Source organism: Bicyclus anynana, chromosome 8, assembly GCF_947172395.1.
Source record: "Bicyclus anynana chromosome 8, ilBicAnyn1.1, whole genome shotgun sequence".
NCBI lineage: Eukaryota > Metazoa > Arthropoda > Insecta > Lepidoptera > Nymphalidae > Bicyclus > Bicyclus anynana.
Genome location: NC_069090.1, coordinates 10,410,230 through 10,425,386, shown reverse-complemented (window position 1 = coordinate 10,425,386; position 15,157 = coordinate 10,410,230). Strand labels below are relative to the sequence as shown.

Below are 15,157 nucleotides of genomic sequence, written 5' to 3'. Positions count from 1 at the left end.
ATAAATTGACAAAAGCCCAGTGAAAGAGATTGCGATATTTCTGGTAGAGCTGTAATTGATTGACTTTTCACTATTTCTCTTCATGGGAAACATTATTTGGTCACATGTTAGGATCTCACAAGTTACAATAGCTTGCCAGAGAGGTAATCCTGTAATTTTACACCAGTTGTTGAGCATACGTCATACTAGCGGATGCCCACAACTTCGTTCACCCTTAGTTCTTAATCCGGCTCTAACGCTAAATCCTTTATTAGCCTCTACTAACTACAACCTACGTGCCAAATTTTATCTTTGTACGTCAAGTTGTTTTTTTTATTTTTTTTGATGAATGACCTTTCGCATTTACATATTATGATATGTCCATAAATATTTTTGGCTGGTGGGAGACTTCGGTCGTGTCTAGTTACCACTATACCAACAAAGACGTACCACCAAGCAATTTAGCATTCTGATATAATGTGTAGAAATCAAAAGGAGTGTAGATTTCATCCTACTCCTAACTAACATGTTAGCTTCCATCATATATTGCATCATCACTTACAATACCAGGTGATATTGTAGTCAAGGGCTAAATTGTAGAGAATTAATAATAAAAATTAAGAAATATTAACACAAAGTGAGGTAGTAATGGTTGGTGCTGGGTGGCTCTAAAGATCCTTATCTAGATTTTTGTTTGAAGTGCAGTCTAAGATGGAAGCAGGTATATTTGGAAGAGATACGAGTTTATTCTACCCATACCTCAGACAGTGTCTATGTGGCATCATACTAAAATGCTAAATTGCTTGGCACTATGCCTTACCTGGTAGGGTGGTAACTGGTGGTAAAGAGGAGTAGAGAGAATTCAACCAATGATAGTTCAACCAGAAATAATGCTATCTCTTTGATTGCGTAGGTATGAAAGAGATGGCTCCACCTCCATTAGACAACATTTTGTCTACTTTTTCTTCACTTGGTTGCATGTTACTGGTTAAATAAATATAACAAAATTTAAAACATAGACAAAATCAAGTAGTTATAAAATTTTAGGTGCTGGAATTACTCCATGATCCATTTGGTAAAAAATGCCAAGAGATGTTTGACGATAAAACTATGGAGAGGAAGCCTCAGCCAGCTGTGTCGACTGTTAAGGCCCCAGTTTTAGTTGAAGACACTCGGGCTACAAAATTAGATCCAGCACTTAGTAAAAGATTAGAGGAAACGAAGTTGTCTGACAAGGTAACTTTTTAAAGCTAATAAACACAATCTAATATTATGAACTAGCGGGCCCACGACTTTGTCTGCGTGGAATTCAGTTTTTTACAAATCCCACGGGAACAATGAATTTTTCTGGGATGAAAAGTAGTCAAGTGAGCATTCCCCTTTACAACATTATCAACCCATATTCGGCTCACTGCTGAGCTCGAGTCTCCTCTCAGAATGAGAGGGGTTAGGCCAATAGTCCACCACACTGGCCCAATGCAGATTGGCAGACTTCACACACGCAGAGAATAAAGAAAATTTTCTGGTATGCAGGTTTCCGCAAGATGTTTATTCTTCACCTTTTTGAGAAATGTGATATATTTCTTATAATGCACACAACTGAAAAGTTGGAGGTGCATGCCTCGGACCGGATTGGAATCCACACCCTCCGGAATCGGAGGCAGAGGTTATATCCACTGGGCAGTTTCCCCTTTAACTTCTCTTCAATATTGTTCCCAGGAATCCTATCCCCGTTACAAGGACGCAGAACACAACGACAGTAACACGCGGTGGTCAGACGAAGAGCGCGAGTACAGACACCGGCATCGAAACCGCAGCGAGCGCAGCGACAGGGAGAGAGACACAGACAGAGACAGGGACAGGGATAGAGATCGGTAAGAGTATTTAAAAAAAAATACTATTTATACTTAAAAAATACTACATAGCAATAAGCAATAGCCTATAAGCAAAAACTTCTATTTATAGCTTGCTGTCTTATTGATTTTGTTTGTTGTTAAAAGCTTATAGCTTATAGGTTGCTTGCGTAACTGTACTACCTAATGGAGGAAGTTGTCGAATTAAATAAAGCTTGACTGGATCCACTAGTTATGGATGCAAACTCTTGGTTCTTGACAACTATAGTAAAGTGATTTATAAAGAGAAAATGTTTTATTGTTTGTTCAAATGAGTAGACTCTAAAGCTCCTGGACTGATGTGAAAATTTTTTTACCAATAATATCAGAGACTAACGTAGGCTATATTTTATCCCCATATTCCCACAGGAAAGGGACCTACGCAGGTGAAATCATGTAATATGTGCTTGTATTTTTTTATTATACTCAATTGATGCTCATGTCATGCTTTTGTTGTGGTGTTCTTATTATCATGTAGGTATTTTATACGATCTGTGTCATTTAATTAATTTAAATTCAATTTTACAAGCAAACGTTGCAAGAGGAAATGTAGGAGAAGGTATACTAAATTTTTGTTATTCATGTTTTTAAATAATTTAAATTCTGTGTGTTCTTTTATCATAATTAATTAAGAGTTGCATGTTATTATTTAATTATAAAATCGTTTTTAATTAAATCATTTAGATCAGTGTCATAAATTCAAATAGCAAATATTTTTGTGTGCTATGTTAATGATTTAATAGATGAAACAATGCATAGTAAATGTGTCAAGGTACAGTTTTTGGGCATGCAAAATACATTTTTTTTTTAATTTTATTTATTTATTTGTACTTTTTTTAATTTTTAACAATGTATAAAAAATCCATTTGCAAATATGTGTAAAAAATATGTGTAGGTATTTTAAAAAAAAAAAATTAATACACATATTTTTTACATATTTACAAAAGGATCATGAAAAAAAATTGGACAATTTATACAAAATAATAATAACTGTACTTTGTCCTGCAGCAGAAGGGTTGAATTTTGTTTTATAACTTTTTAGTATTGTTTTGTATTACTTCCTTACATTGAACGTGACATTTTTTAACTATCAACATAAACCCACAAATAACAAAGATATTTGTAATTTTGTTTGAAAGCCCATACAAATCGAACGATCAGCGAATCAACGACGTCATTAATTCGTGCCATTTTGTATCGGGCGTTTTTTCAGGGATCCGTGACAGTGCCGCAAATATGACCCTTTAAATCCCTGTAGCTCCGAAAGTATTGATTACAGATATCCTGTTACTTTTAGATAATTGCTTTACTCCTAATTTATATAAAATTTAAAAAACTATTATCATCCCTAATGAATTTTGAATTTTATAAAATGTCATCAGAAAAGTATGGAAATCCAACAGTGTGTAACAGAAGGTGGGAGAAGTAAAATAATATTTTCACTGTACACAAATTTATTCGATAACAATTTCAGCATAGCTTCCGCTATAATGTTAATATTACACGCTGATGGTAGTATATGAATGAATCTGCTAAACAACCCTCTATTTTATAATATTTGCAAAGTTAGTGTCTACTGTTGGTAGCACGAATATGTTAGCAATACAAGTACGTTTTAATAATAGTTCCGGAGTATTATTATACAAACCAAACTTTATAATTCTATCTAAAACACATTAATAATTAAAGGATATTTATAACGATCGTAAAATAATATTAAAATATCGAAACACAAAGTTGAGAAATTAAATACAAACTAAATCATAGTTGTTAAGAGTAAAATAACAAATGATGAATTTATATCATGTAAAATAAATAATTATATTTATATCAATAATTAATAATAACCTCTCCACTGTTCGGATTGATACTCATTGTTACTTAATTAAATTTATCTATAATAACCGGAAGTCATAAAAGTATGAAATGAAATGACGCAACTATACGCTAGGCGGCGACACTTATCTATACGAAATAGGCGGGAAGCAGGTACTATTTGTAACCTCAGACTAAATACATAAGGACTAGTATCGCACCCAAATTCACGAACAAAATTTTCTGCCATTTTCTAAGGAAAACGAGCTTAGATTTCATACATATACATGTTTTTGTTTTTGTTCGTTTTTTACACTATTTAACTACACAAGAATGTATTTTTACGAAGGTTTTTAACCGACGGACACGATTGTAAACTATGAAACATCGATTTTATAAAGACAGTGTTTATAATCGCATAAGATCGTTGATCATATACTTTGACAGAAAAATAATGTCTTGCGATGCAGGTCTTTATCTAATTAGTCTGAGTTTGTAACAAGTGTTTGTGGAACTCTACAGGCGGGAGAGGGAGCGGTACGCACGCAGCGCCGCGGCGAGCGAGGCGCTGGCGGCGGGCGCGCACGTCGCAGAGCTGCCCTTCGCGCCCGCGCAGCTTCCCTACGACCCCTACTACCAGCCCTCGCCGTAACTATTTTTTTTTATTAGGGTAACAACAGGTTACAACATAAACACAGTTAAATACAACATAAATAATATTTGACGGATTGTGGATTTGATTTCGGCTGGGCCTTGAGGTTTTCTTAATTGGTCCAGGTCTGGCTGGTGGGAGGCTTCGGCCGTGGCTAGTTACCGACAAAGACGTACCGCCAAGCTATTTAGCGTTCCGGTACGATGCCGTGTAGAAACCGAAATTGGTGTGGATTTTCATCCTCCTCCTAACAAGTTAGCCCGCTTCCATCTTAGATTGCATCATCACTTACTCAGGTGAGATTGTAGTCAAGGCCTAACTTGTAGAGAATAAAAAAAAATTGGATCATTAGACTAATGTCATAGACCCACTTATTGCTGACCTCAAGTTGCGTCGAACTCCGTTAGGCTCCCAGTCCACTGAAGCGGTGCGAGGTAGCGGAGCCGAGAAGCGGAGAAATTTTAACCAATAAGATTGCACAAAATCTCCGCTCCTTTTAGTTGACGGGGACTTGCGAGCTAGTTTAAAAAATCATATAAAACTGGTAATCACGTGCGGGAAAGTTTTTTCGGGAAATCACTTCGCTCCGCAGCCTCGCTCCGCAAAAGCCCATTTCTCCGCTACGCTCCCCCGCTCCGCTTTGGTGGACAGACAGCCTAACTAAAGTATTTTTTAACAGACTGCTCTTAATGTTCCTTTCTTTTCTGCAACGTGGCGAGGTTTTTATCCGACTTTAAAAAAGGAGGAGGTTCTCAATTCGACGCGTATGTGTTTTTTGTGGTGCTATGCTAAATAAGCTTTTAAAATTTCATTTTGTTTTTTGGCACCGCTTTCAAATCGATCAATAGGAAGGACACAGATAGGTAGGTATGATGTTGTTTTACGCTTTTTCTCGATGTACCAAATGTTAATATAAAGTTGGCTTAATATTTTTGTTAAAAATATTTAATTTTTCTGTTTAGGGTGTGCTAGAAAAAACGTACTGTTAGGATTGCTCTAAAGAAAACTAATATAAAACAAACTAAAGAACCGGAAAAAAATTATTGGGTCTATAGTCTGTAAACACCACACTTTAAGTAATTGTATTCACTTATTTCAGTGGTTTTGAGTTTAACACGAAATTATTGAACTGATTTTTCTAAATCAAAATTGGTTAATGAATCTACATCTACCGACCACCTGTATAAAAATAATGCATGTATCTGCAAGTAAATAAATTGATTGATTGATTGAATGACAAAGTTATGATGTACAAAAATTAAAAAAAAAAGTTTATCTTCTCTGGTCGCATGTTAGCACCTCTGAATGACGTTACAAATAGATAACGTGAACTGTCCACAGTTACAACTACGGGTACGGCGGCGGCGCCGGCGCCGGCATGTGGTGGGGCGACTGGAGGCAGCCGCCGCACACCTCACACCACCACGCTCACGTGAGTTGCTCCCCATAGACTAACGTACCTGTACGTAACGTACACGTACGTCGTGGCTAATGTCCTGTGATTGAATTGAGCGCATTGAGCATTTAGAAACGGACGGAGCGAACTTTAAGGCAGGGTATTCATCAATATTATATGCTTTTCTGCTTTTGTACAAAAATTGCAACATAAAAATGGAGGGTGAGGTGAAAATACTTTCACCTCACCCTCCATTTCCTACGTAATAAATAATTAATTAAAAAAACTTATGAAAAAAACTAATAAAAAAAAAACATTAAAATCGATTGAGCCTTCCAGAGGACTAAAAATAAAAACATGGGATATGTTTTTATTTTTTTTTATTCCGTCAATAACAAACTCATGTGTGAATAAGTAAGTAAAGGCGGATTTACATTTGTCTAACGTGTCGTGTCGTGACGAATCAGAACAGAATCGGTTTCATACATTCGGTTCTAACGCGTCACGACACGACACGTCCGACAAATATAAATCCGGCTTAACGCTTTGTATGAAAACTCATGACGTGTCTACATTTACTTTTACTATCGGCTCTGTATCTCACACACACACTCCATTCACGTCCCGACTCGTTTCCGTCCGTTTCATGCTCAAATGTTTAAATAAAATGTTTGTAAATTGATCTAACAACGGCTTTTTGTTTTTTGTCGCTAAACAAATGGTTTTTGCTTTTGCCCATGGTCAGTATACATTACTGTAAAATATCCATATATCCAAAAGAGTGATCGCCCATCATCATGATGTATTTACCTCATTTTTTCTAACTATGAAAATTCACCTTAACTTGTTTCCTGTACAATCAGTTTTGAGAGGTATTATGAATACAAGTGACAAATTAAAGAGATGTGATTTTTCTGTTCACTGTACCTACTCGTATCTATATTAACTAATTCCAAGATTTCAAATGAAATTGTGGTTAATCATATTTGCCCCTATTCATAAACTGATTGAACATCATGTTTTGCTAGTTGTTATTGGAAATGTTTCTTCGATGTGAAGAGACATTTCCTATTTTTTCAGCATTAAAAGTAATGTTAAGCTTATACGCTTTCACTTCTTAGCGTCCTGATCACATTGTTATATGACAAAAATCTAAGCCTTTAAAAAACATTAAATAAAAACATAACATTAATGTGAAATACACACAAAAAGCCGGGGACTATCAATGCCCCGCCTCCCACAATGTAGAGCTATGTGCAGAAAAACCTTATACCTCTTTCAAGGTAAGCCAGAAAAACCTTGTACCTCTTTCAAGGTAAGCCAGAAAAACCTTGTGCCTCTTTCAAGATAAGCCAGAAAAACCTTGTACCTCTTTCAAGGTAAGCCAGAAAAACCTTGTAACTCTTTCAAGATTAGCCCGCCTCCATCTTAGACTGCATAGTCACTTACCATTAGATGAGATCATAGTCAAGACGTGATTGACGCTTGTTAATGAATAAAAAATAACGTTCTGTGTCAAACGAACTACATCTAGTAGTTGGTATACTCATATGTACAGTACTACCACATTTATAAGTTGTTATTTTTGTATGTATGACAATTCACAACAACTCAGCTCTACTGGTTATTGTTTCCACGCTTTCAAATCAACATTTCTGTAAGGGTAATTAAAATTTTAAACTAAAGCAATAAGGTCCGTTTCATTGATGCATTCGTTTGTTGTCGGCAATAATGAGATTGCGCTTTTCTATGCAAAAGAATTTTGCTAAATTCATCATCCTATCGTCGATCGTCGATGGTCTAGGCCTGATGGGACGTCTTACGCCGCTGGCATTTCTGCTACCTTTTCGGTACCACCGATGTCACTAGACGGTATTAGAGGGTCGACTAAAACTACGCTATCCAGTACAGAGTAGTAATTTCAATACCTTAGGACCTCGACGTTTATTGGTTTTTCCAACTGTCCCAATATCACTTCAGTTCGTACAAGTAACTCAACTAGAAAGATTAGGTAGCTATATCAGTAACTTTTGGTTCTTTTGCGTCATGCCTTATAAAAGTGGTATTACTGTATTCGCCATGAACAGACATGCTATAGTAGGGGAGCCAAAGAGGGGATTTTTGCAGTTACTCGAGCGCGGCATATACCTTGCACGATGTTCAGTACCTCCACCAAGTATGAGCCCTTAATATTGGTGGGTACGTTCAAGGCAACAAAAAAAAAACTAACTTCAGAAATACTCAACCAGCTCGTCAGTTTTCTTATTTTGAATAATTATCTCCTGAATAATCGCTCAGGTTTTCTGATGATTTCAGTAAGCCGAAGTAAAAATTTTCTTTAAAGTCTGTAGTTTTTTTCCCCATTGCTGAAAGCGAAACCATTTATTCTTTCTATCATCTAATCTACCAAATCTAATCGATTCCAATGACGCTAAGTAACTGCAAATTTAGCATCCCGGGCTCCCCTACTACTATAACACCTGCCTCGGGTGGTGCACAACTATTGTGTATCGGGCGTAATGAGTGCAATGTGGTGCGAAGTCGGAGTCGTCACGCGGCGCGGCGTGGAGCGCGCGCGAGCCGCCGCCCTCCCCCCGCGAGGGGCGCACGCCGCTCGCCACCCCCGCGCCCTCCGCACACACGCCCGCCCCGCCGCACACGCCCCTCCCGCCACACACGCCCACATCGCTACACACGCACAACGACAAGGTTCGATTGGATTTGTACTCGTATGTCGACGTATGTAGAATACCAGTATCTTAGACTAATTAGATATGGACTTGTGTTGCACCCTGTACTGACAGAATTATCTGTCGTTTATTGAGGGGGACGAGGTATACTCACACAAAACATTTAACACCAATGAATATATTCTGTTTCCTTACACTACATACAATTATAAATTTAAATCGCATCATATACATGTCATTTTAACACACACTTGTAAAACTTTAACAAACACATTGTTTAGTCTCATTACACAGAATATTCGATTACTTGATCGATGTTTTCGACTATTCGAGGAATCGAGTCTTTTTAGATTTTGTTTCTACTACAAATTTTATATAAATAAGTTTATAAATACTAAGAAATAAAGCGTAACTCCGCCTTATATTAAACTACTGCACTAACCGGCATTTTTAGGGAGTTCTTTACAGGACGAAAACGATTAAACAATGAAACATCAATTATTTTATTGTTGTTATCTCGTTTTTATAAACGCGTTAGGGCGTCGATCATAAACTTTGAGAAAGGTAACGTGTAGGGTAGGTCAGGTCCATAACTAATTAGTCTAAAACCAGTATGTACTGTATAGCGGTGCACGATCGGTGTATTTATTTACTAAAGCGACGCCACAACAATGCGAACTATGTTTGTGTGAGCTGCGTCCACCCCCACCAAAACTCTTGTGTAAATGCGAAGAGCCGTTCATTAATCTGAGTTTGTCTGATATCTAATTAAAATAATTATAAATAAAACGATTGTGCTGTAGAACACACGATTGAAGTATAACTTCTTTAAAAAATAAATGTAAAACGCCATCTAAGAGCCTCGGGCATAACTCTGCATCGCAACAGATTCTTTAAGTGTACACAAATGTATTGTTTCAAAGTTCCAACGCCATCTACTGATAGCTTAAAGTAACAAATATTGATTCGCTATGCCTGTAGATGGCAGCATGCATCTTAAAAGTCTTGCCCGATTACACTTTTCGTAACGCATTCACCAGCTTTACTCCCTAAGTAATGCGTGTGTAAAGAAGTTTTACTGCAAAAAGATTTTGATATTTCGTAATTTTTTCTAATGAGCCTATGAGCCATCACGAGATGATTTTTGTGAAAAATAAGAAGCAGAACACTAACTTGGACGCATAGTTGTTTTAGTCGCTTTTTATTTAGGGTAACTCCATATATTACACAGTTTCTTTTTCTGCACAACTGTAGAGATATATCTTCGGCCTTATGGTACTACTAATAAATCAGAAATATCTTTCTCGTACGCCTGGGACTTTCAATTATGTCATGGTTCGTCATAATTTTATCATTAAAAAATGTGATTCTACCCTATAGAATTAAAACATAACTTTTACTGGCATAGCTTGATATAAAACAAGTGGCGCTAACATGCGACCAGTGAGATAATCTCGTAAAGAGAAATAGACAAAATTCAAACAATTGTCGGCGTAACCAAAAATATCGCTATCTTGAAAGAAAGAAAGTAAGAACGTTTATTATTCTAAAATGGTGCCGCACATCACAATGCTTAAGCACTATTGTAGCGTCCGATGCCTCAACCACCTGAGCAAGGCAAGACCAAAACTCAAATAGGTAAAGCATCAAACACCACACTGTCATGTTTAGCACAACCTTGAAAAAGGTACCAGCTCAGCATTTTGCTGCATGAACTAAGCAAATGCTGGAGCATACAGCTTGTTTCATGCAGCAAAACTATCTCTTTCGGCCCAACGCAACGAACTTTAACTACGCCGCCATTGTTTGACATTTTGTCTATTTCCCTTTCCGTGATATATCTTCAGTCGCATGCTAGGCAATAATTTCCGCTACATGGCGAAGTTTATTATTTTTCTGGTCAGACTATGATTTAAATTCTATATTTTCTGAACTTACAAAGGTAATTGTTTCACCTCCAAATAGGGTAGATTCATTGACAAATACTTTTGATTATGCTGCTTGCATGCTTGTTGCATTTATGTGTGCGTTTTACCTGTTTAGAATATAAAATGAGTAGTTTTGAATGTGGTTTGTCTTGGTATTATGTTGGTGATTTTTTAGTGCCTGATATGTTACAGTTAAGTTTGCTAGTATGTTACAATTACTTAATTACTTAAGTTTGAGAACTCAAAACTTAAGTGCGATTTGTTGCCGGGTAGCTCTAATGAACTACGATTCTTAAGTCATCATTGTTATCATCAGGCTTGATTGTAGCTAGGCGCTTGTTTATACAGTTTAAAAAGTATCAATCTCTGATAAAGATAGTTTTAATACGCAGTGATTCTATGAGCACAATAAATTATTATTATAATATTTTAGAATTGTAAACTGCCTGATTGTGACTTAGTTGTGTAACTAAAGATAAGAAAATCCAATGAACTATTGAACTAGGAGGTGAAAAGCAAAAGCGAGGAGCCGACGCCGCCGCAGGATGTGACCGCACCGCTAGAGCCCGAGCCGAAGCCGCCGCCTCCGGCCGAAGAACCGAAAAATGTGGACCTCGACACTAGGTGTGACATTATCGATACTTTATACAGGGTGTCCCGTTATTAATGGATCAAACGTAAGTGATATACACTTACTACATACACCATTAATTAGCTAAAACTAATTTGATTACGAGATCTGCGACAACCCAGTAGATATGATCTCTGCCTTAATTTGGAGGGCGTAGTTTCCAGGATTTGACAGGACACCACCAATTTTCAGTTACATTTTAAGAAATTTAATATCACGTGTCTCAAACGGTGATGGAAAAACATCGTGATGAAACCTGAGAATTTTCTTAATTTTCTACGTGTGTGAAGTCTGCCAATCCGCATTGTGCCAGCGTGGACTATTAGCCTAACCCCTATCATTCTGAGAGGCTCGTGCCTCGTGCTCAACAGTAAGACGAATATGGGTTAATGATGATGGAGAATTTAAGTAGTTAAGTTTGATCCATTAATTCAGTAATTTGTATGCAACCTTAATAATATTTTTAAAAATATTCTACTACCTTAAAATATTATATTAAGTATATAAGACTATTGTCGTATCTAATCCTAACACAGTGATTAAGGCTCATGCTCTAAAAAAATATACCAAGAATATGTATTATCGTCTTGATTTGTAACAGGATCGCTATGCTCCTGAAAGGTGCCAGTGGTGGCGGCGGGATGGCCCCACCCTTCCTTTCCCTCGGCATCTCTTCGGAGGAGGAGGACGACGACCGCTTGCCCGCGAAAATACCAGACTTGGACGCTCATAACCCTCCTTCGGATGATGAAGGTGAGGGTTTTGTTTAGTAGTAGTGTTACTTAACTTACAGCAATGCTGTATTTAAGTTCGAAGCATGGAACCCCCGTTTATTTAGACTCGTTAACTGTAGTGTGACATTTGGTAGTAGTCACAGTCTCAGTTCTTTAATGCATGCCACCACTTAAAGGTGAGACATACTTGCATGCAAGATACAATACCAGGGCTTTCAAGTACGAGTGTTTAAAAATTCTAGGGCTAAATACCAGGTTTTAAAATACTTTAAAGTATTTGGCAGTGGTCGCCTGTATCAAAGGAAAGTAATCCATATTATTGTAATGGCGTAAGAATCACAAACAAATTAGTAAAATAAAGTTTTTTTTTTTTGCTAATTCGTATTGGTTTTCTATACTAGTATTCGCCGTAAGTCCTATGAGTAGAAATATTTACACGGCTCGCGGCGCTGAGTGAGAATTACTTTCATAGAATATTGATCCATATTCTCTTGCATGGAGCATAATCCTATAGCGAAAAAAATACTTTGAAGTATTTTATTTTGCCAATAAAATTGTGTTTCGTATATCATTATAACTTAGATTAGTTTCCTTTGCCAAACCCGCGTCCGCTTATCAAATACTTTTATGCTTGCTTTTAACATATGCTGTTAACATAAATTGTGATTGTATATTACAATAACCGCACATTGTGTTCCGACCAGGCTCAGGCAGCGAGGACAGGGAGAGCATAATCTCCATCAGTCAGAAGGTGGAAGTGAACCCCGAGCCGCTGTCCAACACACCGTCACCGTATCTCAGCAGAGAGTTCTATCTCGAATGCCTCCAATCTACCATAGAAAGGGTAATATTTATTGTATTATATATACATTATTATGTATTTTATCCACTGCCCCTCTTCTTATTTAAATTTTTAATTAAAAATTACATTTAATTACATTAATTCCTTTATCCAAAGGTTGTCTGGTAGATATTGCTATAAGCAATAAGACCGCCTTTGCACATACTTGTTTTCTATGTTTTCCTTTGTTTTCTTTGTTATTGGTTTTGTTTTGTGCAATAAAGTATAAATAAATAAAAAATAAATAAAAAATTCAAAAGAAATGTTAGTTAAAAACATCCGTCATCTGAATGTGATTCCTTATTCAACAGCGAAGCGATAGCTTTTTATAGAAGCTTTTCGCTATAAAACCAATACAATAAATCTATACTTCCATACTAATATGATACAAAGGTAAAGTTTGTGGTGTCATAAGGAGTAATCTCTGGATGTATTGAACCAATTTTTAAAAATTCCTTTACTACTAGAAAGTGAGTGTCATATATCATATTTTATCCCCGTATTGTCACGGGACCAGTAACTAAGCGAAAGGAACCGCGGGGCGTCAGTTAGTTTATTTATAGCTTGTTTATTAAGTAATGATATACTTAGTTATAAAATATTTTCACCTACAAAGAGGGCGAAGGAGGAGGAGCGCCGGAAGTTCCCGCAGATAGACAAGATCGGGTCCGACATCTCGTCGTCCGAGGACGAGCTGCTGACCTCGGGGGAGCCGCGCCGCTCGCCCGCCGCGCCGCCGGACAAGGACCAGGACAATCTCGACGATGATCAGGTACCAGCGGCGAAAAGTTCATACAGGCCGATTCCCGCCGAATTACGGACGGACTACTCTTTGTCCTGAAAAACTTTGATGGTATGAATGTTTGTTACTCTTTCACGCCGCGACTACTGAACCGAATTAACTCAAATTTGTGAAATAGATATAGATTATAGCCTGGAGTAATAATAATAATTTAATTGTTTATAAATGCTTGATCAAATAGTGTGGTGTACTTTGTAGATGTCGCTGTCGTCGTTGTCGTCGACGGAGGCGAAGATCGAGGAGCAAGTCCCCGCGGAGGCGTACTACCCGTACCCGCCCGCGCCGCACCCGCACTACTTCCAGTCCGTGTGGCCCAATACTGGTGAGCTCACTCATTTTTTTGTTCAAGTAAAACATCTTAACGCGCGTTTGAATTGGAGACTAAGTTTGTGAATGCGTTTCGATGGCTTTAAGATGCGTGCTGCCATCTACAGGCTTAGTGAAACAGTTTTTGTTACTTTAAACTACCAGTAGATGGCGTTCTTAGGAAACTTTGAAACAATCCATGTAAACGTCAAGGACTTGTTGCGATGCATAGATGGCGCTTTGATTTTATTTTTTTGAAAGAAGTTATACTGCAATCTTGTGGTCTAGAGTACACTCGTTTTCTATAAAATAAAGATAAAATTTGCCATGCCTTTTTTATATTCTTCTCCAACTAGTAGGAAGATAAACTGTGTAAGGAGTGGGTACCACAATAGTACAGCGGACTGGGATCGTATGGGACCTCTCGATGAGTCCGAACCCTTTGCTGATTAAGCTTTTTTTTATATTTTTTTGGTAAACGACCAGACCAGGTTGAATAAACCTATATCTATATAATTTTAAAACTACTTTTTATAGTCATGGCAACTTATGTCATTTTATGCTAATAAAGTCACGTCACTGTTATGTCCTTGAGTTTGCATCGGGCCTATCGTAGAACAAAAATTTGTTTAATTAAATAATAACTAGGTCTTATAAACATGACCAATATACCTTTCTCTTCAGCTAAGCTAAAAGCCGATGCAAGAAGTGGACACGAAAATTTAGTCTATAACTGAGGAAGATCAATCCCAGGACCTGTCATTAAGTCCAGCCTCTGAACCAGAGAGCTTTTGTTGTTGGAAAAACGCGCGGAACCAGCAATTTTAACAAAGACTTTTCACGTTTTTGTTACACTATCCCGTACATTAATTCCTTTATCCAAAGGTTGTCTGGCATTTTTGTTATTTTTGTTTTGTGCAATAAAGTATGTATAAATAAATATACGGTTATACGCCCTGACAGAGTTACACCGGATTTTTTTAAAAGAAAGATGTTATAAGTGTATGCCATGACAGCGTTCCCTGCAGCGTACCCCGCGGCGTACCCCGTGCCGGACATGTCGCTGTCGTACGCGGGGGCAGCCTTCCCGCCGCCCTTCCTGCCGCACCAGTACCCGCCCGTGCAGCACACCGACCGACAGGTACGTTACCACTATACTCAGACCAATTATTGTATAGGACCTGCCTCGCTAGATGTTACTTTTCTGTCAAAGTATATGATCAACAATCTATAGTTTCGATAGTTGTAATCTTGTTCGTCGGTTAAAAAGCTCCGTAAAAATACCTTTTTGTGTAATTGAATTGTGTAAAAAACGGGCAAAAACTTCTAGTTTAGTAGAAGATATATACAAAATCTAAGCTCGTTTTCCTCAGAAAATGACAGACAATGTTCGTGACTATGAGTGCGATACAGGTCCTTCTATTATTGGTCTGAGCCACTATAACATCATTTAAAAAAAGAAAAGAATTTTTGCCATATTTTTTATATTAT

The 15,157-nt window shown here is 37.4% G+C and overlaps 1 protein-coding gene across 4 annotated transcripts in view; it reads left to right on the top strand.

The window, feature by feature from the left end:
* The window catches only part of LOC112049982 (histone-lysine N-methyltransferase SETD1), a 35,840-nt gene that overhangs the window by 1,622 nt on the left and 19,061 nt on the right, over window positions 1-15,157 (top strand). For 2 of the 4 annotated variants that reach the window (XM_052882979.1, XM_052882978.1), the window contains exons 4-14: window positions 1,027-1,215; window positions 1,699-1,853; window positions 4,209-4,334; window positions 5,680-5,770; window positions 8,276-8,443; window positions 10,858-10,976; window positions 11,585-11,736; window positions 12,422-12,561; window positions 13,175-13,330; window positions 13,559-13,682; window positions 14,683-14,807. In XM_052882979.1, the coding sequence (XP_052738939.1) occupies window positions 1,027-1,215; window positions 1,699-1,853; window positions 4,209-4,334; window positions 5,680-5,770; window positions 8,276-8,443; window positions 10,858-10,976; window positions 11,585-11,736; window positions 12,422-12,561; window positions 13,175-13,330; window positions 13,559-13,682; window positions 14,683-14,807 (1,545 nt within the window). The remainder of the gene's footprint in view (window positions 1-1,026; window positions 1,216-1,698; window positions 1,854-4,208; window positions 4,335-5,679; window positions 5,771-8,275; window positions 8,444-10,857; window positions 10,977-11,584; window positions 11,737-12,421; window positions 12,562-13,174; window positions 13,331-13,558; window positions 13,683-14,682; window positions 14,808-15,157) is intronic. The other 2 variants (XM_052882980.1, XM_052882981.1) reach the window with 2 other exon arrangements.